The 22,356-nt window shown below is 31.5% G+C and overlaps 4 protein-coding genes and 1 pseudogene across 6 annotated transcripts; 1 reads left to right on the top strand and 4 right to left on the bottom strand.

The window, feature by feature from the left end:
- The first annotated feature begins 746 nt into the window (after positions 1–746).
- Positions 747–2,059, top strand: LOC100742445 (DTW domain-containing protein 2). Its single transcript, XM_003492931.4, has 5 exons — positions 747–959; positions 1,067–1,228; positions 1,306–1,486; positions 1,554–1,756; positions 1,828–2,059. Exons 1-5 carry the CDS (start codon positions 877–879, stop codon positions 1,955–1,957), a joined length of 759 nt encoding a protein of 252 aa, XP_003492979.1. The 5' UTR covers positions 747–876; the 3' UTR covers positions 1,958–2,059.
- A 38-nt stretch (positions 2,060–2,097) lies between these two features.
- Positions 2,098–5,182, bottom strand: LOC100742196 (protein arginine N-methyltransferase 7). Of its 2 annotated transcripts, none has more exons than XM_033323312.1 (9): positions 4,671–5,182; positions 4,446–4,595; positions 4,147–4,368; positions 3,840–4,072; positions 3,626–3,755; positions 3,340–3,566; positions 2,700–3,270; positions 2,449–2,609; positions 2,098–2,371 (listed from the first exon to the last, which is right to left on the bottom strand). In XM_033323312.1, the coding sequence occupies exons 1-9, from the start codon at positions 4,842–4,844 to the stop codon at positions 2,113–2,115; spliced, it is 2,127 nt and encodes a 708-aa protein (XP_033179203.1). In that variant the 5' UTR covers positions 4,845–5,182; the 3' UTR covers positions 2,098–2,112. The 2 variants fall into 2 exon arrangements, with proteins under 2 accessions (XP_033179203.1, XP_003492977.1); XM_003492929.4 differs by having other exon boundaries at positions 2,113–2,371; positions 2,700–3,258; positions 4,671–5,111.
- A 1,126-nt stretch (positions 5,183–6,308) lies between these two features.
- Positions 6,309–16,432, bottom strand: LOC100742074 (sodium-dependent neutral amino acid transporter B(0)AT3). The gene is made up of 14 exons (XM_003492928.4): positions 16,309–16,432; positions 14,106–14,373; positions 13,663–13,861; positions 13,404–13,519; positions 13,221–13,328; positions 12,837–12,920; positions 12,599–12,760; positions 12,379–12,489; positions 11,845–12,046; positions 11,556–11,758; positions 11,258–11,459; positions 11,024–11,183; positions 10,671–10,934; positions 6,309–10,280 (listed from the first exon to the last, which is right to left on the bottom strand). The coding sequence occupies exons 2-14, from the start codon at positions 14,289–14,291 to the stop codon at positions 10,085–10,087; spliced, it is 2,193 nt and encodes a 730-aa protein (XP_003492976.1). The 5' UTR covers positions 14,292–14,373; positions 16,309–16,432; the 3' UTR covers positions 6,309–10,084.
- A 1,116-nt stretch (positions 16,433–17,548) lies between these two features.
- Positions 17,549–19,208, bottom strand: LOC100743717. Of its 2 annotated transcripts, none has more exons than XM_003492941.4 (5): positions 19,033–19,208; positions 18,733–18,868; positions 18,329–18,486; positions 18,133–18,245; positions 17,549–18,060 (listed from the first exon to the last, which is right to left on the bottom strand). In XM_003492941.4, the coding sequence occupies exons 1-5, from the start codon at positions 19,176–19,178 to the stop codon at positions 18,014–18,016; spliced, it is 600 nt and encodes a 199-aa protein (XP_003492989.1). In that variant the 5' UTR covers positions 19,179–19,208; the 3' UTR covers positions 17,549–18,013. The 2 variants fall into 2 exon arrangements, with proteins under 2 accessions (XP_003492989.1, XP_033179204.1); XM_033323313.1 differs by having other exon boundaries at positions 18,733–18,865.
- Positions 19,209–20,449: 1,241 nt separating this feature from the next.
- On the bottom strand, positions 20,450–22,344 carry LOC112213655 (annotated as a pseudogene).
- Between the last annotated feature and the right edge of the window lie 12 nt (positions 22,345–22,356).

Genomic DNA, 22,356 nt, shown 5'->3' with positions numbered 1-22,356 from the left:
TCAACAGCAAGATTCCTGTTTCAAGGTACAACTAGTGACTCCTTCCGCCCAAAACCGTGCAATAAACCGTCAGTTTAGATATTGTAAAGATTTTCTGGGCTAATGATAGGCCTAAACAAAAATTTTGGAAGTACTTGTTAGAATATATGTAAATAATGAAATATTAAACTGAATAGAATATACTTTTTAATTAAATTTAACTTGTTATTTATAGAAAATTTTTTAATTCATATTTCTGAATGATTATAATCGCAAAAAAACACAAATATTTATAAAATAAAATATTAAATATTATGAAATAAAGTACAGTTTGCTTACAAACCAAATCTCTTAAAGAGCATCTTATATCATTGCTTTAATGACTATAGCCCAAAAAACTGGGCGCAACAGAAACTAATTCCATTAAAAAGAAATAAAAACATGGAATACAAAATACTTACACTGCTTTATTCACCGTTTTGTTTAATTTTTCGGCAATAATGCAAAACTCTCTTAACCGACACTTTCAAACTTAATAAACTTTTCCGGAAGCTGAACTGCTTGCGATTCTCGCATCACTTGTTATCCTATCGATTATCGATTCTACAAAGACGCGAAATTTAAACTTTCATTATTCAATAGAAAAAAAATATGAAATTATTTGTTGTAAAAAGAAATATAATTATAGAATATATTTAATTTGCTGTTTTATTGATGTTTAGTATTAAAGAAACTATTATGTTATTATAAACAATAACGTTAATATATATATATATATATATGTATATATATATTTTTTTATACTATCAATACTATCTCGCCTTTCGTTATGCATGTACTTCTATCAATTATTAAGTTGTTTGATCGTTTCTTTTATCTTTATAGATCATAACTAGAATGAATGAAGAAACTGTATGGCAAGAATTATCAGAAATACTTGCTGATCCTCCAGAGACAAGAGATAAGTGTTCGCAATGCAAGTACGTATAAATATGAAATTAGGTTATGTTTAAGCAATTATATATATATGTATGTATTTCACATATCATTTTGATTCCATTAAAATTGATTAATGGGTTATATACAGAAGGCCTGTACCAGTATGTTGGTGTCCGGGATTACCAAAGCATCCTGTATGTCCTGCATCAAGAATAATAATTTTACAACATCCAGCTGAAGCAAAACGTTGCTTACGAACTGCGCCTATGCTTGCTCTTGGTTTAGAACCTGGAAAATGTGTAATTTATAGGTGATTTATTTAAAATATTGGTGTATAATATTAAAATTTGTAGTTATGTATAAAGCTATGGTATTCTTTTATTTTAGAGGAAAAAAGTTTCCACTTTCAAAACATGAAGGCTTAACTGAAATTTTAAATGACAAAGATACTATATTATTATACCCATCTCCGGGTGCTATAGCACTTGATAAATTAAATCCTGTTGGAGTTAATGAACAGAAACCTTATAATCTTATTTTATTGGATGGAACTTGGCCACAAGCGAAGGTAGTGTATCTTGTAACTTAGCCAATTTATATACTAAAATGAATAAAGGAGAAGCTGTTTGTGACAGGCAATATATCATTCAAGTCCAGCACTGTGTGTTTTACGAACATGTAAATTAGTTGGTATTCCAACAAGTGAATATGTTATTAGAACGCAACCAACTGAAGGTTGTTTGTCTACACTTGAAACTGGTGCATTTGCTCTTTCCATTTTAGAAGGTGATCTAGAATTAAAAAATAAAATGCTTGGACCTTTACATTATCTCTGCAGGCAAGATTTCTATTCGTGTAATATAAGAATACATCTTATATAGAAAGAGAATATAATTATGAAAATTTTAGGTTTCAACTAGAAAATGGTGCTGTAACTCATCAAAGTAAAGAATTTCTAATTAAACAGAAAGCTTATCCAAAACTAATAGGACGAAGACTAGCTAAGCAATTACGTATACTGCCAGAGGAATCTACATAACATTTTTTATGTAATAGTTTTTGTAAGGAGATATTTTATAATAAATATGTAATTTTTATAAGCATATCTAAAAAATAAACAAAACAAAGAGGTAAATAAGACAAACGAATAAAATTTTTAATTTAAAAGTATATTTTTATAAATATTACATCATATTATTTCATATTTTTTGACAAGATGCGAAAATCAAATGTAATATTTCCGTATCGTGGTACAAAACTAAATGACCATAAAACAGTACTTTGTTGTGTAACCTGTGTTATGTCCTTAAATAGGTGTACACCTTGTCTTGTAAATGGGTCCCATGATATTCGTTTCCCAAATTGTACTTCTACAGTAGGTCCTGATGATACTGTGATTTCGGAATTCAATTGCCAATCAACCCATAAGGCTACACCATTACACATTCCACTTCTAAATTAACAAAAAATATAAAAAATGTAAACACGACTTTGTAATAACCATTAACATAAAATACCACAAACTCTTACGTTAAAATGGGTACACTTTCTGAAATATTAATATTCTCAGATTCATTGACATTTTGCGTTAAATCAAATTTTTTAATAACAAAAGGCAAACTTAATGCTTTGGCAGGATATTCCCATAATGGTTGAGCTTCTACAGAACTATCACTTTTGTCACTTGATGTCTACAAACATTATAATTAAAATTAACATTACAATTAAATATTATAAAAATTAAATTTTCATCATTTTATAATCTGTGTTGCTGTATTTACTTGTATAAGTTTGTCAAAAATAGATAAGTCAAAATCCTCACAAATTCCAAGAGGTGCTCGTATTTTATGCAAATCCTTAAATTCAACTATAACGCCCATTATTGTTGCTGCGATTGGAATTCTTTGTATTTGAGGCGAATACCTTGAAACTAGATACCAAAAGTAAAGATTTTCCCAAGGTACAATTGAAGTGATAAAATATGGTTCACCAAAAATTAAATTAATTGCATTTTCAGGAGGCAAATCGTTTACTGATTCAACAATTTCTACTCTCTCGGATAACTCGTTCGTTTTAACAAACATTTCGATACATTTTCGAGACAAAAAGTTTGTCTCTAAGATGAAAATCTTTTTCGCACCTAATTGAATAGCTGCAAGACTCAATAGAGAGCCGTCTGAAAGACATAAACACACTGTGTCAGGTGTAACTTCTTTTTCTAGAGCTTTGATATATTTTTCATTTCGTATATGATCATTTAATTGTCCTATACGAGTTCTACAATAAGCTACGTGTACATTACAGCTGCAAACAGGTCTCTCACAATCTGGTGCTTCATTTCTGCAAACAAGACTTTGTATTTATTCTTATGAAAAAGTAAAACAACTAAAACAAAATAATAAGATTGTTAAAGCAGCTTACATTGATTCATTTATTAATTGAAACCATAATGAATATTCATCATGATATCCAATCAAGCTAACTTCTTTGTTAACAGTAACTAAGGTTTCAACAGGTAAATAGTAAATAGCTTGCATCCAGTGATCTCTCCAGGGTATTACATCTGCTATTTCTTGCAAACTTAAACCTTTATTTTGTAAAATTTTTGTATCTGGATGTTCCCACACTGGAGCACTGCTTAACAAAACCTACATAAAGACTATTTAGTGATAGGTTTAAAATCTTTTAATAAATAACGATTACATACCTCATTATTTACATCCATAACTAAATCCCACCACATAAAAATAGCATGTGCAGTACCACTTGTAGTTGGTTTTATATGCAAACACTTTTTTTCATTATATAATAGAGTTGATTTACCAGATAAATCGAACCTAAAATATTCATTTTATACTTCGATCTTTTAATAGGTCTTTTCAATCTTGAACAATTAACATACATATGTAACATATATTTACCTAAAGATAGGCTGAGGAGGTAATAAAGGTTTGAACGCATTATCAGGAAATTGTGTTAACTGTATATCATGTACTGCAGCTGCTCCAGAACAAGATTTTACAGAACATGGTGTACTTAGTAAATATTTACTTTTATTTTGGATAGGATGTACTGTATTCCATGAGCATACAGTAGGACTCTCCACTACTTGTACCCAAATGGTGGCACTATGTGGAATCACAATACTGTTTTCCTTGAATAAAGTAAAAATGCATACATATTAAATGATATTATTCAAAATTGTATTAACTAAAGATGAGATTATACTTCAAGGAGATTTTCATGAGCATGCCGAAATGTAGAAAGTGCTCCTTCTCCAATAAGTTCAGTATCAAATACTTCAGTAACTAAAATGTTTGCTTTTTTTATCATATCACCATCCTTTCCAATAGTCATTCTTGTGGAACGCTTGTGTATTAATTTAATTTTGTCTTCAAAACCATTCTCTTGAATTATTTTTATAGCACATTTAGCCATTGGTGTAAAAGCCTAAAAAATACCGCCAGGACATGAAAGGTTTTTAATTTATAAATGCAATTCATAATAATTTTTGTGAAAATATTCACTTCGCAAGCTGTTATACTATCAGCTCCACATCTTGCAGCCATCATTGACAATAAACCAGTTCCAGTTCCTATATCAAGTACATTAGCTTCTTCTCCATCTTTATGTTTTTTCTCAATCGCTGCTTTAAGAGCTAGGTAATATTTCTGATTCTGTAATTATAAAAATATTTTATAAACAGCACAAGTAAAAACTTATTTTAGAACTATATAATATATAGCACTAACTCTTTCATGGTCATGTAACATATCAGCAAATGCTGATCTAGCAACTTCTTGATGATAATCATAATTTTCATCCTTTTCCTCCCAATTAACAGTCCCAATTAAAGGATTCAGGCATTGGATAAATATACTCATATTTCGTGTACGAATTAATTGAGTGAAACAAACTTTTAGCATAACCTTTTTCTGATAAACTCACAGAAATATGAAGTTTATTACCAAAAGCAACTATTTATTTAGGAAACGAGAAATAAAAAACATTATGAAAGGTCAATGTCAAACATGTAATTAATAACAAGTTTATTTATAGATATAAGATACAAATTAAAGCTAAGGTTAAAATTTATCATATATTGAATGATTGAATTTATAATAATTGCGCTATAATTAATGCATAAATCAGAAATAATGAAATGGAATAAAATAAAATGAAATCAATAATTGCAGAAAATTATAATTTTAATTTTAAACACTGCAAACTATAAGAGCACGTGTATTCTACAAATTTATGGAATTTATTGATGAACTGTCGATAAATGTATGCGAATAAGTACATATGTATGTATCTGAAATTATTTTCTGCTATAGTAGAGTAAGAGATCATTTAATATGATAATTCCTAAAATATTAGTTTTAATTTATGTAATTATTGGGCATTAATATTCTCCTTGTAATAGTACATATAATGTGTTAAAATGACTACTGCATTTTTTCTACTATAAGTGGATATTTTTTGAACATACTAATGTGTATTAAATATTATAAACTGTAATTAGAAATATACTACTTGAGAAATAAGTAATAAGATAATAAAAATTAATACAAACTGTTAAATTTTTAATTTTTTTCGCGCGTATTTTTACTATTCTGTTTCACTACCAGGTGGCATACTTTCGCGCACATTTTCAACCAATCATAGTCATTTACTTATACTTCGCAGATATCTAACTCAAGAATATCTTTTCATTTGTTTCGTATCTTGTTTACTGGTAACGCATTTCTTTAAAACGGAATATATGTGTATATTTCTTTAAAGCGCATTTACATCTCGTTTCGCCTGTAATGAAACCATGAAAAATTTTTAGGAAACTGAAAACTATGATTCATCGAAGCGATTTGATCACCGACATAAAAAGTACGTAAATATATATTTTCTGCATTTTATGATAGTTTTTATGATTTACTGTATAATATTCTATTGTCAGCGGTGTATTTAAATAATTTCTATTTCCTATATTCTTAACATATTTCGTGTTCCAAAGATTGAATTTTGGCAGATGTTCGATATATAACCAAGAAATTACATAAAAATATTTATTTATAAAGAAATTGCAACAGCATCGAATTTTTTTCGATATGGTTTCGTTTTGTACGAATTTCTTTGTATTTTGTTTGTATAGTAGATTGAAGAATACTTTTATTTACTGAAGAAACGTTTTATATCCTTAGTTTTAGTGATCAAAATGAAAAGATCTTGATATCAATTATAAAATAATACTTTGCGAATATTATTTTAAATGATATTTTATGTAAATATTAAAATAATATTATGTATTAATATTATTAATATGAATATATTATTCTGAATTTAAAACTAAATTTTATCTCTTAAAAAGTTAAGAAAATCGATATAATAAGAAATCCACATTTACGCCCGGTATTTATTTTAACATTCAACTGACAACAATATATATATGTACAGTTTTATGTATGCGTAATATCAGTGTGTATATACTCATTATTCTTTATATATAATTATAACATTAGCTACCGTCCGTACCTGATCTTTATATCTTATTTATTATTGCGCAAGCTACATCGACATTGGTTACTTGATACGATGTATCATTAAAACTTTAATATAATACGAATCATCCTCGAAATCTGACTTCACAGCTTACGCTCGTGTCTCTTCGACCGATATATCAACCTTTCTTTCACGCTTAAATTGTATTTTAAGTATGGATGGACACGACTTCCTTGTTATACACTTTGAAAACACAATGAGATATGTAGGAGAACGACAAACGAAATTATCTAAAATTAAGATATTAGGATTAATAATCCATTTTGTTATCCTTGATTAAGCACATAATAGTTCATAATTATTATTGATACATTTCATTGACCCTTTTTGTGCACTCCATGAACATCGACATGAAACAACGTTCTTCACTTATCCTTGAATGCCATAAATGGATTTTAAACTACTCAAATCGGCGTATAAGTGTACAAAGTGCGCTAAATAAATTATATTTTATTTTTTCTTCCTTTAAATTCTTATCTTTTAATTATTGTCTACTAATTACGTATTGTTTTGCTCAGGCAAATGATACTTACTGCATTTCATATTTGCGTTATTTACTTAAGTTTCTTTTATTATCGAGATCGATAAGTAATAACACTTCGTATTTACAAATAATTTGCGAAGATATTAACAATTACGGATTAACGATTAAACGATGTTAGCGCACTGCATACACCAACGCAGCCCTTTCAGGCTCAAGATCTTGAATAACTATACGAAGAAATAAAATTAATTCGTGTGAATTATTGTCTGAGATTTATATGTTTCATAGTTCGAGGCAATGCATACGAAACACATGATAGTGAAAGAAACATTTGTACTATTCATTGCAGGGGCGATTCATCATGTTTCACGCGGCAGCTCCTTGTCCCGCAAGTTATTGTCCATTTAGAGTTTAAAAGACACTTCAACAATTATTTACAATCGAACTATTCCATACGAATAATAATAATATAATATACGAATACAAGTAAATCACTAATCGATTCAGGAGCAACATAATTAATCCTCGGGACTGTTATTAAGTCGGTAACAGGACCTTAACAAGTATAATATAATATTATCAACGATTTTGTTTATATATATCATTTTGTATTAAATTCTCTTATATTATCATAGTTTAGCACCTTTCTGAGGAAACAAGAGAAAAACGACCTATGCGAATGTTAATAACTCGAAATCAAAAGTATATGTGGTTATTAGTTTATCGAATATAAAGGTTCGAGTTTCTTCTCTTTACCGATGATGGCAAACCTATTTCCGATACTGTGCGCGATTTCTACAATGAATTTCTTCTGTTTCAAGCTGTTTCGTTAGAATGATAGTGAAACATGTGACAGTTCGTGATCAACAATTTGTCAAAAAGAGTTAAGACCATACCCAAAAGCGCGCATACAAAATAGAGAGATTCGAAGTACAAATAGACGCGATTAGAGCGTATCTCGCTACTGCTCTAGTCTCTGTTAATAAACGATTTTCTTATCGAAGGAATGGATTCGTTTATCTTTTTCGTAAAATACCAATTTCGGAAATATTTCTGGATTTTAATGTTTACGATAGATTTGCATCGTTTTTAGTTTTTGCCTTAAAGAGATCCTTTAAAGTGTAAAATTGATCTAAAAAGTATGCTATCTCATTTGCATGTTACAAAGACGATTGAAATAACGTAAACGATACCGTAACATATATAAAATACATCGTATATAGTACGTTAAGAAAATATATGAAAACGAAATTCTCTATTCCTTCGACCGATGCAGTAGCTCTCGATTTCATAGGCCTCGGTGAATGTGCAAGAAGTGCAGTGCATACGTTTATCTTATTATCGAATTTTTTAATCGATTAAAAGTTCCGATTAATCGAATCTCATTATTGTCGTACGATTCCTCGTCAATATCAAGTCTTAAAAGATTTTCTTATTGTCATACGTTAGAACGTTCGCCGACAAGATCGACGAACATACGCTATAATCGCAACGAAATTTTCTCTCGCCTGATACGTCGTTTTGATATGCGATCCTCTTTTTTTCTCTTTTTTATTCCTATCGGGGTACTTTCAACGCGATATACCAAACAAACATGCTGATCAATTCTCACTTGCCCTTCGAATTCTCGTTCTCCTTTCTCGGCTATATTTAGAAACAAAGTTTATAAATTCGAGACGTAAGATATGTATGTAGAGATATCGTTAAAGTAACTGATATTCGTTTAAGAAGGCTACGATGGAATATTAATTATTCGAATGCAGCACACTTGATCACACCTTGGGAAAGGTTTTTTCTTGATATAATTCTTGATCTGATTGCTTTTTCTCTTTCTTTCGAACTTTCGTCGTAAATATTAGTACGCAATGGTAAGAGCTTAACGGAGAATCAATCAGCGAAGTAGCGCTGTTTAATACCTTCACCAAAAACGAGAATAAAAGCAATACGATTCGGGAACGTCCCCTTCTTTACGCCCATTGGACGGTTCCTACTCTAATCTTAGGTCTCACATTATTTAAAATTTGCTAAGCGGTAAAAGTTCTCTCGAGTCTAATTTTAATATTATCCTAGTTATATTATAATCTGCAACCTGTCGCAGAGATTCAACATGTCTTTTAAGAATGTATATTGTAAATGCTAAAATGACGCGTTACATTGCTAAATAGTCCGGATATACGATATATCTCTTAAATTATCGCGAAACATATGGTTTAATTTATGAAATTTTATTCGATAGAATTCCTACTATTTTGATAACTGTTCGATCTTTCTTTCTTTCTTTCTTTGTTTCTAGAACACGATTGAAATACTTTGTTATATTTAATTTAAAACGATTTCTTATTCGCTGTATATACTATGAATAGATATATTTTCTTTTTCCTTTTTTTTTTTTTCATTATCGCGCAATGTGTAAAAAACAAAATTTTATCTCTTACAAGTTTTTGATATATCGAATATAATAATCGAATTAAATAATGGAATTTAATAGATCTAATGATAGTATATCGTATCGATAGATGTATCGTATATCTGCATCATCAGAGAAACTGTAAGTTTATATTAAAAACAGAACTTGCAGTTTCTTATTAATGTTTATCCTTATCCGCTTTGTATTCGCTTCCACATATTAGAAATTACTTATTGAATATGTTAAACGCTTCTACTTTACCTTCTCAATTAATATTGACATTCGCACGTACCGCTAAATGATTCAGAGACTCGAGAATCAGCGGAAAGACACGTCTAAAAACGAAGAGCAATTAATTGCGCTTTAATCGTCATATTAAATTCGTACTTTCGAATTTCTCCCTTATTCAAACGTGTTTTATAATATATCTTCTAAAAGAAGTTCATCATAACACCGCAATGTAAATGTAAATCGAATTATATAAACGTCATTTCCAGATTAATTGACACGATGTACCCTTCTACATATTCTCGAAATTAAATTAAATGATGTCAAGTGTAAAATTGAAATTGAGACGAAAAATGGTAATCATAACACCTGGTTACGCTTAAATTAATTTCCAACGATGCAAACCTCGATATGAAGTTAAAAAATGCTGTTTCTCTGTCTATGAACCATTTAAACACGTGTTAATCCAACATATACGAGGATAACCATTCCTAGGTGAGATCCTCGTCGTCATCGCTGGGGCCACCAGTTGGGCAACAAAGACCCTCTGAGCCATCGCTTCTTATACAGAATAACAAAGTTTCAGCAGGTGTAACTTCGTGTGGTACGATTCCGTGAAATTCTTTCAGATCGGCTGCGGGGAACCACGCTTTCTCGTTATCCTCGATTATGAGTATTCCGAAAAGTCTAAATTGAGAAATGAATGACAAAAAATTGTGAGAATATGAAATATTAAAATACATATATAAACTGGTTCCGGATATTACGAAATATTTAAAACGTGAAATTAATCTTTGACTATAGGTCGCATGTTCTTATCGAATTTCGAAATTCGGAATAATCGAAATTTTGTTCCATTATCATGATCTAAATTTCTCTAACTGTAAAAATCTTTAACAAAAAAAAAAAAAAGAACGCGTATCGTTGAAGGAAATAATTAGATTAATCTACTAATTTCTATCGCACAATTTAATAAATAGAATCATCGAGTAATTTGTTTGTAATAATAGAAAAATACGAAGTTTATAGTTAGCGGTTTATAATAAAAAAAAAATTGAAAAAATACGAAAAAATCACCTGCAAATAGCAACTGTGGGAATCCAAAGAACAGAAGCGAGAATGAGGATACCGATGAGAACCAAGGCCCAAACCGGCCACTCGTGTTTCTCCGTAATACCTTTGCTGGCAACCCAGGCTGGATAACCACTTCCATCGACAATGATTTCCACGATCGAGGCAACTAAAATGCTCAACATAGCTAACGGACTGAGATATTTCCAACAAATTAGCCAATAAAGGCCTGGACGGTTGCCAGTCATTAGCTCGATATCATCGGCGAATCTATCAACGAAATAACGCCAACAATCCAAATGATTTCACATATAATATCGATGAAAGACGTCACTTATATTTTGGATATTATTATATACCTTTTCAAACCATATACATATGACACCGCGATACATTCAAAGAAGGCGATAATCAACAGAGGAAAGTTTCCACTGAAATTATCGAATAATACGAACACGTAGCTACCAGCACCGTGAGCAAAGGCCATTGAAATCGTGCAGCAAACCAAACAAATACCTCCTATATTGAAAATGATTAACTTTAGTCGCGTTTAACTATTTCAATGAATAGCTAATTTTTTAATAATCGCTGACCTGTGAGAATTTCTTTTCGTAAATTTGGAAACAATTTCATGTCCACGATACTTGTAACGACTCCCTCGAGAGTGCCGAATTGAGAGTCGATTCCCAATGTGAATAACATAAGGAAGAATAATATGGACCAGAATTGTGCTCCAGGAAATTGGTTAATCGCTTCTGTGAAGATGATAAACGCTAAACCTGTGCCAGATGCTGACTGAAATGATCATTAGAAAAAGATTAAGCTTCTAAAACAATTGAAGATAAATTCTGTAATAGTAGAATTAGGCTGATCGTCATTATTGTAACTTACATTATCCAACTCTTTCTCGAGATCACATTCGGGTAATTCTGGCATGATTAAATTATCCAGCGTTCCATTCCCTGTAGTAATATTCAAAAGTGTACCGGTTGCTGGTATTTCATCCGGTATTTTATCTATCTGACCAAAAATATTCATGAGCGTCGTGTTCCTTTCCACTAAACAATGTTCATAAACCATAGTCGCTTTGAAACCTATATTTCAACAAATACACATACATATGTATTTAATATATCCTCTTTCGTATTTATTATTTAAAAATCAGTAGAAAAATGATTACCAATAATAGAAAACACAACAATCCCGGCAAACATCGAAGTGAAACAATTCGTCAAACTGACCATGATAGCGTCTCGATAGCAATTGTTATTCACGGGATTGTAAGAAGAGAACGCTATTAAACCACCAAATGCCAAACCGAGGGAAAAGAATATCTGAGTGCCCGCTTCTAGCCATACTACCGGGTCTGTTAATTTCCACCACTAAACAAATTATTTTATTATTGAAATTAATAATAATAATAATTAATATTCATCTACTATAATATTAATACATATTATAATATGAAGATTAAATGGGAACTAATGAAGATTAATATGATAAATTTATATCTGTCGATGTTCTAATTTTTATGTTACATGATGACTAAAATGAAATACTTTAATATGACACAATTGGAAAAAGGAACCATTTGTTAAGTCCGAAGGTATAAATATTGTTAAACCCCGCTATAAAATGTATCTCATTATCATATTTTCCCTCTGTGGTTTTCATATTAATAATGTTATTATTGATAAAAATTGAAAAATCGTACCTTTGGAGTGAAAAGATGACGTAGACCATCGGACATCCCCGTCAAAGTGACGCCACGGAAGAAGAATATGATCAAAACGATATATGGAAATGTGGCGGTCACGTACACGACCTATAAAAGATATTTCGATTTATAAAATTGTTTGAAAAATTGATCATATAATCCTACACATAATTACATAAAATCATGCAGTCAAAAATTGAATACTTTAAAGGAATACCTTCCCTGAAGACGCGATTCCCTTGATCATGCACATATAGACGAGAATCCAAGCGATCACCAATGCCAGAGCAATTTTCCAATTAAATATTTCTGGGGTATTGATATCTTCGGAGATTGCCAATGTCGTTCGATACCAGAAGTACTGTGTGGGACTGCTAACCTGAGAAGCAATCACTGGTTATAGCGCAATTATCCCGATTAAGCACGGAGGCATTAATTAATTCGATCAATCGTACCACACACTCTGGTTCAGGCGCATATGATCCGTTTTGGAAATATACGTTAGGACACTCTGCCCATGGTAGCTGTGATTGAAAACTCTAGAGAGGAGATGATTTATTCGTTAATTTATTTATTAGCTATATTTAGATATAAGTACTAAAAGAGTTAGCATACGAGTTGACATATCTACAGCTGACAGAAGTTTTCGGCCACAGTGTGACTCTATTTTAGTCTAAATTATGCATTAATAAAATCTTCTTTTTACAAATGTTTTATGCTATCCCAACGATATAATAAAATTATGCTTTGATTGGGAATTTTTGGCAACCGTTATAGAAGTATCAAGAATTATAGCAATTTTTTAGCGAGCAACTATTTAAAAATGAATGAATACTTGCTTGAACGAAGTAAAAGAGGCACCAGGCGATAATAGTATTGTAATACAGAGCTACGTTGAAGGATACTACAGCACTGCTTACGCCGATACCAGCCATATATGGAGAAACCTGTTAGAGAGTATGATGTATCGTAAGCGTAAGTTTATTTTGACGGATGCAAGTTATACATTTTTCAACAATCACCTGATTCCATACACCGATAGCACCCTTTCGTAATCTCTGGCCAATTGCCAATTCCAGATAAAATATAGGGATACCCTCGATGGCCAGCATGACAAAGTAAGGGATTAAGAATGCACCTGTTTTGGATGGTTCGAACAAAGAGAAAACAGTGAATTTTAAATATTTAGAATTTCTATAATAAAATAACTCATTAATCATTCCAGAGCCCTACCAATTTTTAAAAATACGTTTTTTTTTCATTATAAAACAATCAACGCACCTCCACCATTTTTTTGCGCGAGATATGGAAATCTCCATACGTTCCCAAGCCCTACTGCGTACCCCACGGTTGCTAATAGAAACGTAAGCTTACTATCCCAGTTTTCTCTTTCATCTTCCCCCGCTTCTGGTCGGAAAATCGGTTTTCCTTCATTACTTCCAAGCTTGCTACCCCCGCCCTCATTCCCCGTTTTGTTGTTCTGCAATCACAAATAATAACCAGATTACTTATTTCAGTTAATAACAGATGTTCTCTACAGTACGTTTATTCACACGTAACAAACATTTTTTAGTCATAAATTAACAAATACAAGTAATTAAATTTACAAGCAATTTATATTACTTATTTAACTTCCAAGTTCTATTTTTTTTATAATTGTTCCTTCTGTCGTGACCTATTATTTTTATAATATTTTTCAAATTATTATTGCTTGACATTATTACCTTCGTGTTAGGACTGGAGTCCTCAAAGGCTGCGTTCGTGGCCCCGTAATTGGCAGTGGTGTTAGTCTTTCTATTGTCCACCACTAATCTTCCTCTCATTTCCTTCATTTCGAGTTTGTCGACGCTTTTTTGGGGCTTCAAGTCGCGCGAACTTTGCCGCCGGACGAGGTGGGCCGTGTTCGCCATTCTTTCTGTTTATTCTGCGACCACGATTTTCTTTTCTTCGAAAGATCAAACAAAAATACCACGCGCGCCTATGGACTCCATCCTGTTGGAATTAAAATGTCTATTGTATTTTATAATCATATAAATATTAATTACTATTATACCTATGGAGGAATGTCTGCAATCGTGGAAAGAGAGCAGCAAGTGTGAAAGATGTAAAGGTTCGAAGATTTAAATAGCAATAGAAGGTTGGAAGAAAAAGAGAGAGAAAAACAGAAAAGTATAACTTTTACTACGTATTCATAAACATGAATGAATTTGTAGATACAAACGTAGTAAATTTTAGTCACTTAATAAATGCAAATTTAAAAAAATTAAACGTAGTATTCGTGTTTGAGATATTCAATTTTAGTACATAGATAAATTTAAATGCGAACTATAATTATTCAGCTTCTATTTAATTTAGTAGTTTTTAATTTTATTACGCTAATATTGAGTTCAATTAATAATTAATTGACAGCTAATAGATATTAAATTCTTTTGTTCTTTAAAAATTTTTGTATACCATAAAATTCAATATCCTGTGTTTCAACGGCGCTAACGAAATAAAATGCCAATATTATTCGTCGGAAAGGTTCTATTACAGCATCTTATTTTACATTAATTATGAAAAAATCATAAAGGAAGGAAATGAATACATTTCTGGAATTAAAATTAGGCTCGTTTCAGAAAGAATTATTGAATTACTCTTCGTTCCACACGCGTTCACAGTTCTCGGTTCCGTTTTATGGTATTAACAAGTACAAGCAAGGACTACGACTAGTACAGCCTTTTACAGTCCCATTTGTAAGAACACGCTCCATAAACTCGACACGTTACATTTGGAACCTCTAGTTATTTCACTCGTTCGTTGATCATAGTTTTCAATAAAATAATTGTTGAAAAACAAAATATGGCTTAGAACATTCAACATTAAATATATTCATTGATTTTATATATTTATCGATTTATTAATCATTTTTAAAAAGGTCTATTTTTTCCAACAATTGAAATAATAAACAAGAATAATTACTCAATATTCAGCAAATTCATATGATTATGTAACATAGATATCACATGTAAATTATAATATAGTCGTGAGGATTTAAAGTAAACAATAGATAAGGGAGAGCAAGTGATGTGTAAAGGATCGCACGCGATTTCCCCGTTTACTAATTTGAACGCTCTCTACGCTGTGAGAAAAGCACTTGATAGAAAATGTCTTAATAATTCTACTCAAAGAACCTGGCACACGTCGTTTTTTTCATCCATAGGACAGTTAGTTAGGAGGGACAGATGTTTGCCTTGCGACTTTATCACGGCCCTGACCTCGTATACAAGGAAACTTGACAGTCAATTACGAGTCACTAAATATTCTGCAAGTACGATTACATCGAGAACGCTTGCCGTTGAAAATGTTTACTTCCATGTCGATTGTGATGTATCAACGATCGAATATCGTTACAGTTTTCCAACCGAACGATTTGCGCTAATTTGATGAATAAAAATTTGCTCGGAAAAGAAAATGACATTAAGACGAACAATTTTCATACAATTTCCTTCGCTTTTGTTTAATAAAAATCAAGTGAAATCTAATCATTTTTTAAAAATATTTTCGATAACGTGTTGGGCGGCAATTTTACACGAGTGACATGCACTATAACTATCGTTCCCATTGACGTCATGAGCGTACTAGTCAAGTGACATTTTTCGTCCTACGTAATATTCCCAATTGAAAACGGCTTTGAGAAATCTCTTCCAAATATTTCGAACTGTATTCATTCAACGAAACTTATTCATACGAACGTAATTTGATGTGCTTTCATTCAAAAATCCGGAGAGAAAGAAATGAAATAAATACGATTCGACCCTGTTGTTTTCACAAAATAATCTCACGTAACAACAACGTAATACGATCTATACCGACTTCATACAAAATTATTAGCAAAAAAAATTGTGCCATTTAGTCAGAAAATAACATTGCAAGCTCGTCACTAACCTGTTGGGGTGAAATAAAGAAAAGCGCGAGGGCCTCCTTATGGTTCGAGGAGCAGTGAGCTACTGTGGCACCCTCTACTACGATGGTAACTTTTGAAATCACGATATTCAACAGAATCAATAGCAGGCGCCGGCGCCCCAATGCGTCCGTGTCCTACAGACCGGAATATGCGTGAGCTCCTTTTGTCAGGAGATTGGTCGATGATCGGCAAACCGATCGTAGGAATGTGGCGAATAATCAATGTCATCGCGACTTTGTCGTTGATCAAAGGGCTAAAACGCAAACGTAACACGACACGGGACGATATTACAATCGTTTAGTTTGAAATATTACGGAAAAATGGAATTCTTTCTTATGAAATTCCACACGTATAGACATGTATATATGTGACTTTGATAAATGCATTTTGCAATTAATGCATTATCTTCCATACTTTTAGGTAATTCTTCGTTAAAAATTAACGAATAAGAGGATTTTTTAAAGAGAAACTTTTAAAAAGGATTCCAAATACTTAGAAACGCATAATAATTTTATTAAGTTGGAAAAGTTCGTGACAGGTGAGTAGTTCATAATAGACTTTATAGATTAGGTGTATCGAATGCATAGGATTTTATCTGGGTAAGTAATTACATTGGAAATTCCGGTGAAAGATTAAATAAAAGCATTTGACCTTTACAAAAACTGAATCGATAATAAGTAACACGAATTCTACTATTCTATATATACGTATGTAGAAGAAAGTGTCCAAGTGTGACATGTCTAACAGAAAAATGTCATGAATTACGTAATTATTATTTTTTCTGTTGTGGACTTTACTTCATCTCGCGATGGAATTATGTTTCGCTAAGTGGTTGTTTTCTCCAATTACCAGTTGCTCGTGTTATGGATAAGTAATGCGAAGAGGGTAAACCTCAGCGACAGTAATGAAATTATCGTTAATATTGTTTCAAGCTAACGCTCATTTCGATTAAACAGCACGCTTTACTTCCGATAGACAGCGAAGCGGCTTTGTATTTGCTAGTTGGGACAAGGAACAATCAAATTTTGCTTGTATCATGTCAGAATGTTTGTTAATACAAAAAGGAATATCAAACCTTCCATGTCAGTTCCTTTTTTATCAAATGAATTTAAATTCACATACATATTGGTATAGTAAACAGAACAAAAAGTTAGCGAAGTTTTAATTGAAATTTCACTTCAATAACGTATCAGACATCGTGAATCATTAGTTCACGCAAGAAAAGTTGTGGTATCTTTTTATTGCTGTCACCTGCAGATAAAAGAAGTTTATACATACATTCGTCGTTTCAGTAGATAAACTTGCTTTTAGTCAGACAAGTAGAACACGCCGTGCAGTCTATGACTGTGAACTTATATAACAGGTTATACTACTTGTAATACCTATTTCGCTATGGATTTCATAATCCGCAGGCAATTAGTTTTCGTTATTTTGTATGAATTAAGTTTTCATATATTGATTTTGTGAAGTATACAAATATAAAAAACACATATTTACGAATTCACTCGGTATACTTATGGTTTGCTGTGCGCAGAAACTTTTTGAATTTCAGGAAGATGAAGTCATTGAAGAAATAATATAAATAGAGATATTTTTATTTATTCTAATTATATATAAAATATTGCAGGCTCTAAAAATATTTGTTTATGAAGATTTGTGGTAGTTATACGCAATAAAAAAAAATTTCTAACGTAAAGACTCTTTTATTAAGAATTGCGTGAAATATAGTATACCTGTAATAAATAATGCAAATTAACGACAAAATTGCTAATTAATTAAAATGCTAATTAAAGCCAGGCACTTACGTTCGATCTGCGCCCTTTTAAACCGGTCTTCGACAAAAGACTTCGTTAAATTTTCAATCGTATCTTCATCTTTGTAATTGAATTGTTTCATATTTCCATTGATCAGAAGATATCTAAAGATCTTATAAATTAAGAAAAATCTACACATAGATACAGTAACGTTGAAATCTGAGAAATATTTCCAATTAAAAGATACAATTCATGGTAGTAATTGAAAGCCTCAATAGCCCATTCTAAGAGCAAATTTAATCGTGGTCTATAAGGTGTCCCATTGATTAATTCCTTCATTGTTCCCTCGTCTAGCGAAACCTTGCTTCGTGCATCTTCCAGATTGTTTAAACGATTTTTTAAGTCCTAAAGTAACATTTTCAATAATTCTATCACATCACCGATTAATTAATTTTTTACTTTGACATAATTATCTCTACATATTTTTATATGCGATATTATGTAACAGTTTCTGGGAAAATTAATCTTTTTATATAAATGATAATGTACTACCTTTAATTCTTTGTAATCAATAAGAGAAGAAGAATTAATTAAGGTTATATGTATAACAAACAAGTAAGATATGAATGTAGAGATGAAAATTTTATTTACTTGATTAATGTTATTGAATCGCGTTAAAATGTTGAACAGCAATGTCAGTTCGTTGTCGATCCCCATAAGAATTTTAAAAATCAATCTTTCGCGTAGCTCATCTACTTTACAGAGTTCTGCATCATCAACTTCGCTGCTGTAACAGAACGACATCTGATGGTAGATCAATGAAGTTTCTACTTCTCTGAAATATCGACGTAGCTCGGAATTATGTGTTGAGTTTCTACTCTAGCTACTGTATGCGCATAACGTCTGAAGCAGTGATAAAATTCGTGACAAAAAATAGAAAGTTAACGTTACCTTATGACGAATCGGAGTTGCTCTGATTGATTTCTCAACGCGTGTAGAGGTCGCTTAGCTTCCTCGGATAATTCATTCCACTTGCAATCTACTTTCTCTAACTGTGAGAAATAATTTATCAAACATTTATGTACTTCCTTTGCCATGCCGTCTATAGGTTATTAAACAACTTTGGACATGTCCTAATAGCTTCTGGTAAAAGAAACAGAGAGCGCTGATTCACACTAATGTTATCATCGCGAAGAAAATTTTGTATTGATGTATCCAATGTGTTATAAATACAAAATTCGCAACATAGATAGATGAAATCAATCCAAAATTTGCTATCATTATGTTAAATAATAATTGGATATATAAAGATATTGTTTAAGTAATCATATTTCTACAAGTCCTGATTTACACAATTTCTTACTTCATATGCAAACGTTGTTGCACCTATCAATACTCTCTAGTGAAGAAAATTACTATAGAAAACGATTAACGGATAAGTTATGCAATTAATGCAATTGTTTGCTTCATTTTATGAATCGAATTATTTCTGTAGATATAATATATTACATTATCATTATAATTATTTAGATAAAAAACACTTGATTACTGGTTAATCGCGGCATTGATAATACTGTCATTGACGATTTGAGATCTCTTTCACAAAGTTCGTAAAACTGATCTCTTGTGTGAACTCATTCATTCATACAGAAGCACAGCTTACATGAAACAGAGAGAAACAAGAACCTTTCTTCCGTTTAATTGTGTTTAGAATAGAGCGAAGTACAACCATTGCATCTGAAATATACATACATATATAAATGCAAAAATATCGATATTAAATTACAGAAAATATAAAAATAGTGTTAAATAAATACAGAAAATTTATTATATTTTTAAATACAGAATTAATTTATTATATTTATCTTTTATTTACCTATGTATAATTTACTTAACTACATTGATAATAATAAATGTATCTATGAAATATAGATTAGTTTGAAATCTAGTTTAGTTTAGAATAAGTTAGTAGTCTTTGAAAAATTGGTTTATCATTGTGCCTTGAACTGGAACAAAATTTTTTATTTACACGATTATGAGAATATAACTTCCTCGTTCTATAGAACGTTCTATATCATTAATGTTTAAAGTTTCGATACCTTGAGAACGAAGCTATGGAAAAACTTCCGATTTATAAACTGCACTTTAAAGCGTATCTGTTTCCTTCGTCTTTGTTCTTTTATTGATCATTCTTACAATTGGATTTACTACAGTATCTTAGTGGCAGTAATTTTCATTTCACAAGAAGTAATTACAAATTTTAACAATTGACACACTTAAAAATTATTTACTTAACACCGTTATTAAAAATTAAATTACCTACATATAAAATTTAAAAGAATATTTTTTTAATTCTAAATAAGAGCATTATAAGCAGAATTTATTAATATTGACAAAATTATAAAAATATATACGATCGTTTTTAATATCGAAAATATTATAGCTGCCATTAGGTTCCAGAATTTTTCATAAAATGCTACTTTTATTGGGCAACTATTATAGTCCATATATTTCATGTACTAGATACCAAGTAAGTTAATTAGACGTTAATTTCCAATAGTTCTTCTAGCTGAATTGGTCAGAAATCACTCGTTAACTCCGTCAAAAATTACTTCCCTGATTCTGTGAATTTCTCGTAACCATGAACATCGAATAGTTTTAGACCCTTACCTAATTTAATTACTTTTTATATATTTAATTTAACACGGCTATCTATTTGTTTCAAAAATATACTATTTAATTCAAAGGAACAAGTATTAAAATTTATTCTCTATCATGATTATTTCCCTTCCTAGATTATACTTCTAACATTTTTAAACGAAACGTTTGATTAAAAATTTTGACACTAACATACGCTTACATTTTTTAATTTATCTGTACGTAACATAACCTTTTCTTTCTTTATACGTGGGGAAATCTTCATGAACACCCCGCCGCTCTTCTAGGAAGCGGCGGAATAGTGTCGAACTGACTAAAATCTCATAGTGGTCCGCCTGAGGGCCTACAAGGGTGCCCCGGGACCTCTTTCGAACTACTACCGGAACACTCCTGCGTCTTCTCCCATTCTAGAGGAGTCGTTTCTAAGTTAATTCGGGCATTGGGAGGGACCAGCCCTCTCAACGCCATCCCCTGGGACGTTGTGCAAGTCCGAGGAGATCCCAGAACCTTCTTGACGTGTCGACCCCTATGACCACCAATGTGGCGCAGCGCCCCCTTCGGCGCAGAATCCTACAAGAGTGAGTCCTACCTTCTCCCACTCTGTCCCCGGTTTACGAAAATTACTCAATTAAAAAATACCAATTTTGATTAACTTTTTACAAAATGATAATACCATTAACAGGTGCAAGACATTTTCTTAGTAGTGATAATTCAGTTTAGAGGAGTGACAAAAATCATCAAAGTTCAGTGTAACTCCAGAAAGTCCTCATATCCTGTACTTGAAATGTACTTTTCAGAGAAATTAAACTACATCAATAGTTTTGCAAAAGTCATACATTATGTACTTTTAGAGAAATTAAACTACATCAATAGCTTTTGCAAAAGTCATACATGATTGCAGATTTTGTACTTTCATTGAATTTTTTGCCCCTTGAAAGCGAATTATGGATGTGAAAAAATATTACTCGGATTTGTTTAAAAAACTGCTTATAAAAAATATATAATATGTAACAGCATTTGTAAATAAACAATTCCTCGTTGTAAAATTTAAGTGTAGGATTTGAATGTGTATTCAGGCCCCGCAAAATTTTTAAACCCGGCCCCGCAAAAAGTCACGCCGGCCCTGTTGATTCCTTTAAATGTCTTACGATTAATAAAGTGACGTTTTATTATGAGATTTCTCATTCACGTAGTAGTATAGAGTACTATACAGTACAAAAAAGCATTAAATATCATACAGTTTTATACAAAATATTCAAAATTAAATGATGCAGCATATAAATTCACTACATTTCTAATTTTTACTTTTTAATTCCAATTTATAAAAAAGAATAATATAAAATTATTCGCCTCAAAAAAAGATGATAATTTTTTAAAAGTAAACTTATCTTAAGTGAAGTAAGCTCTTCAGAAACCTAAACGTAGAAAAGGGAAGGGCATCTAGGAACGAAGATAGCGGCCCTGACTCGGCTTCTTCCTGTCACTTCGCTTTCACAGGGGCAGTCTGACGGAAATACCCGAAGGAACTTTCGACTAGGCGGCAAGATGCGCACGCATCCGACAGTATCCCCCATGCATTCGGTGGGGTTCGGTAATAGTCGGAGAGCATTTGGCCGG

This window comes from Bombus impatiens, unplaced genomic scaffold, assembly GCF_000188095.3.
Source record: "Bombus impatiens unplaced genomic scaffold, BIMP_2.2 scf_0899, whole genome shotgun sequence".
NCBI classification, from domain to species: Eukaryota; Metazoa; Arthropoda; class Insecta; order Hymenoptera; family Apidae; genus Bombus; species Bombus impatiens.
Note: the sequence above shows the minus strand (reverse complement) of the source record. Positions and strands in the feature narration are given on the sequence as shown.

What these genes read in the sequence shown, in the direction of transcription:
- LOC100742445 (XM_003492931.4), top strand. Translation starts at nt 877, where the DNA reads ATGAATGAAGAAACTGTATGGCAAGAATTATCAGAAATACTTGCTGAT. An exon ending in GAACTTGGCCACAAGCGAAG is followed by an intron (nt 1,487 to 1,553) that starts GTAGTGTATCTT and finishes TGTTTGTGACAG; the next exon opens with GCAATATATCATTCAAGTCC. An exon ending in CCTTTACATTATCTCTGCAG is followed by an intron (nt 1,757 to 1,827) that starts GCAAGATTTCTA and finishes TGAAAATTTTAG; the next exon opens with GTTTCAACTAGAAAATGGTG.
- LOC100742196 (XM_033323312.1), bottom strand. Translation starts at nt 4,844, where the DNA reads ATGCTAAAAGTTTGTTTCACTCAATTAATTCGTACACGAAATATGAGT. An exon ending in TTATGGATGTAAATAATGAG is followed by an intron (nt 3,567 to 3,625) that starts GTATGTAATCGT and finishes GTCTTTATGTAG; the next exon opens with GTTTTGTTAAGCAGTGCTCC. An exon ending in CAATTAATAAATGAATCAAT is followed by an intron (nt 3,271 to 3,339) that starts GTAAGCTGCTTT and finishes ATAAATACAAAG; the next exon opens with TCTTGTTTGCAGAAATGAAG.
- LOC100742074 (XM_003492928.4), bottom strand. Translation starts at nt 14,291, where the DNA reads ATGGCGAACACGGCCCACCTCGTCCGGCGGCAAAGTTCGCGCGACTTG. An exon ending in TGTTGTGTTTTCTATTATTG is followed by an intron (nt 11,759 to 11,844) that starts GTAATCATTTTT and finishes GTTGAAATATAG; the next exon opens with GTTTCAAAGCGACTATGGTT. An exon ending in TATGTATATGGTTTGAAAAG is followed by an intron (nt 10,935 to 11,023) that starts GTATATAATAAT and finishes TTTCGTTGATAG; the next exon opens with ATTCGCCGATGATATCGAGC.
- LOC100743717 (XM_003492941.4), bottom strand. Translation starts at nt 19,178, where the DNA reads ATGGCAAAGGAAGTACATAAATGTTTGATAAATTATTTCTCACAGTTA. An exon ending in CAACTCCGATTCGTCATAAG is followed by an intron (nt 18,869 to 19,032) that starts GTAACGTTAACT and finishes GTTCTGTTACAG; the next exon opens with CAGCGAAGTTGATGATGCAG. An exon ending in GATTCAATAACATTAATCAA is followed by an intron (nt 18,487 to 18,732) that starts GTAAATAAAATT and finishes ATGTTACTTTAG; the next exon opens with GACTTAAAAAATCGTTTAAA.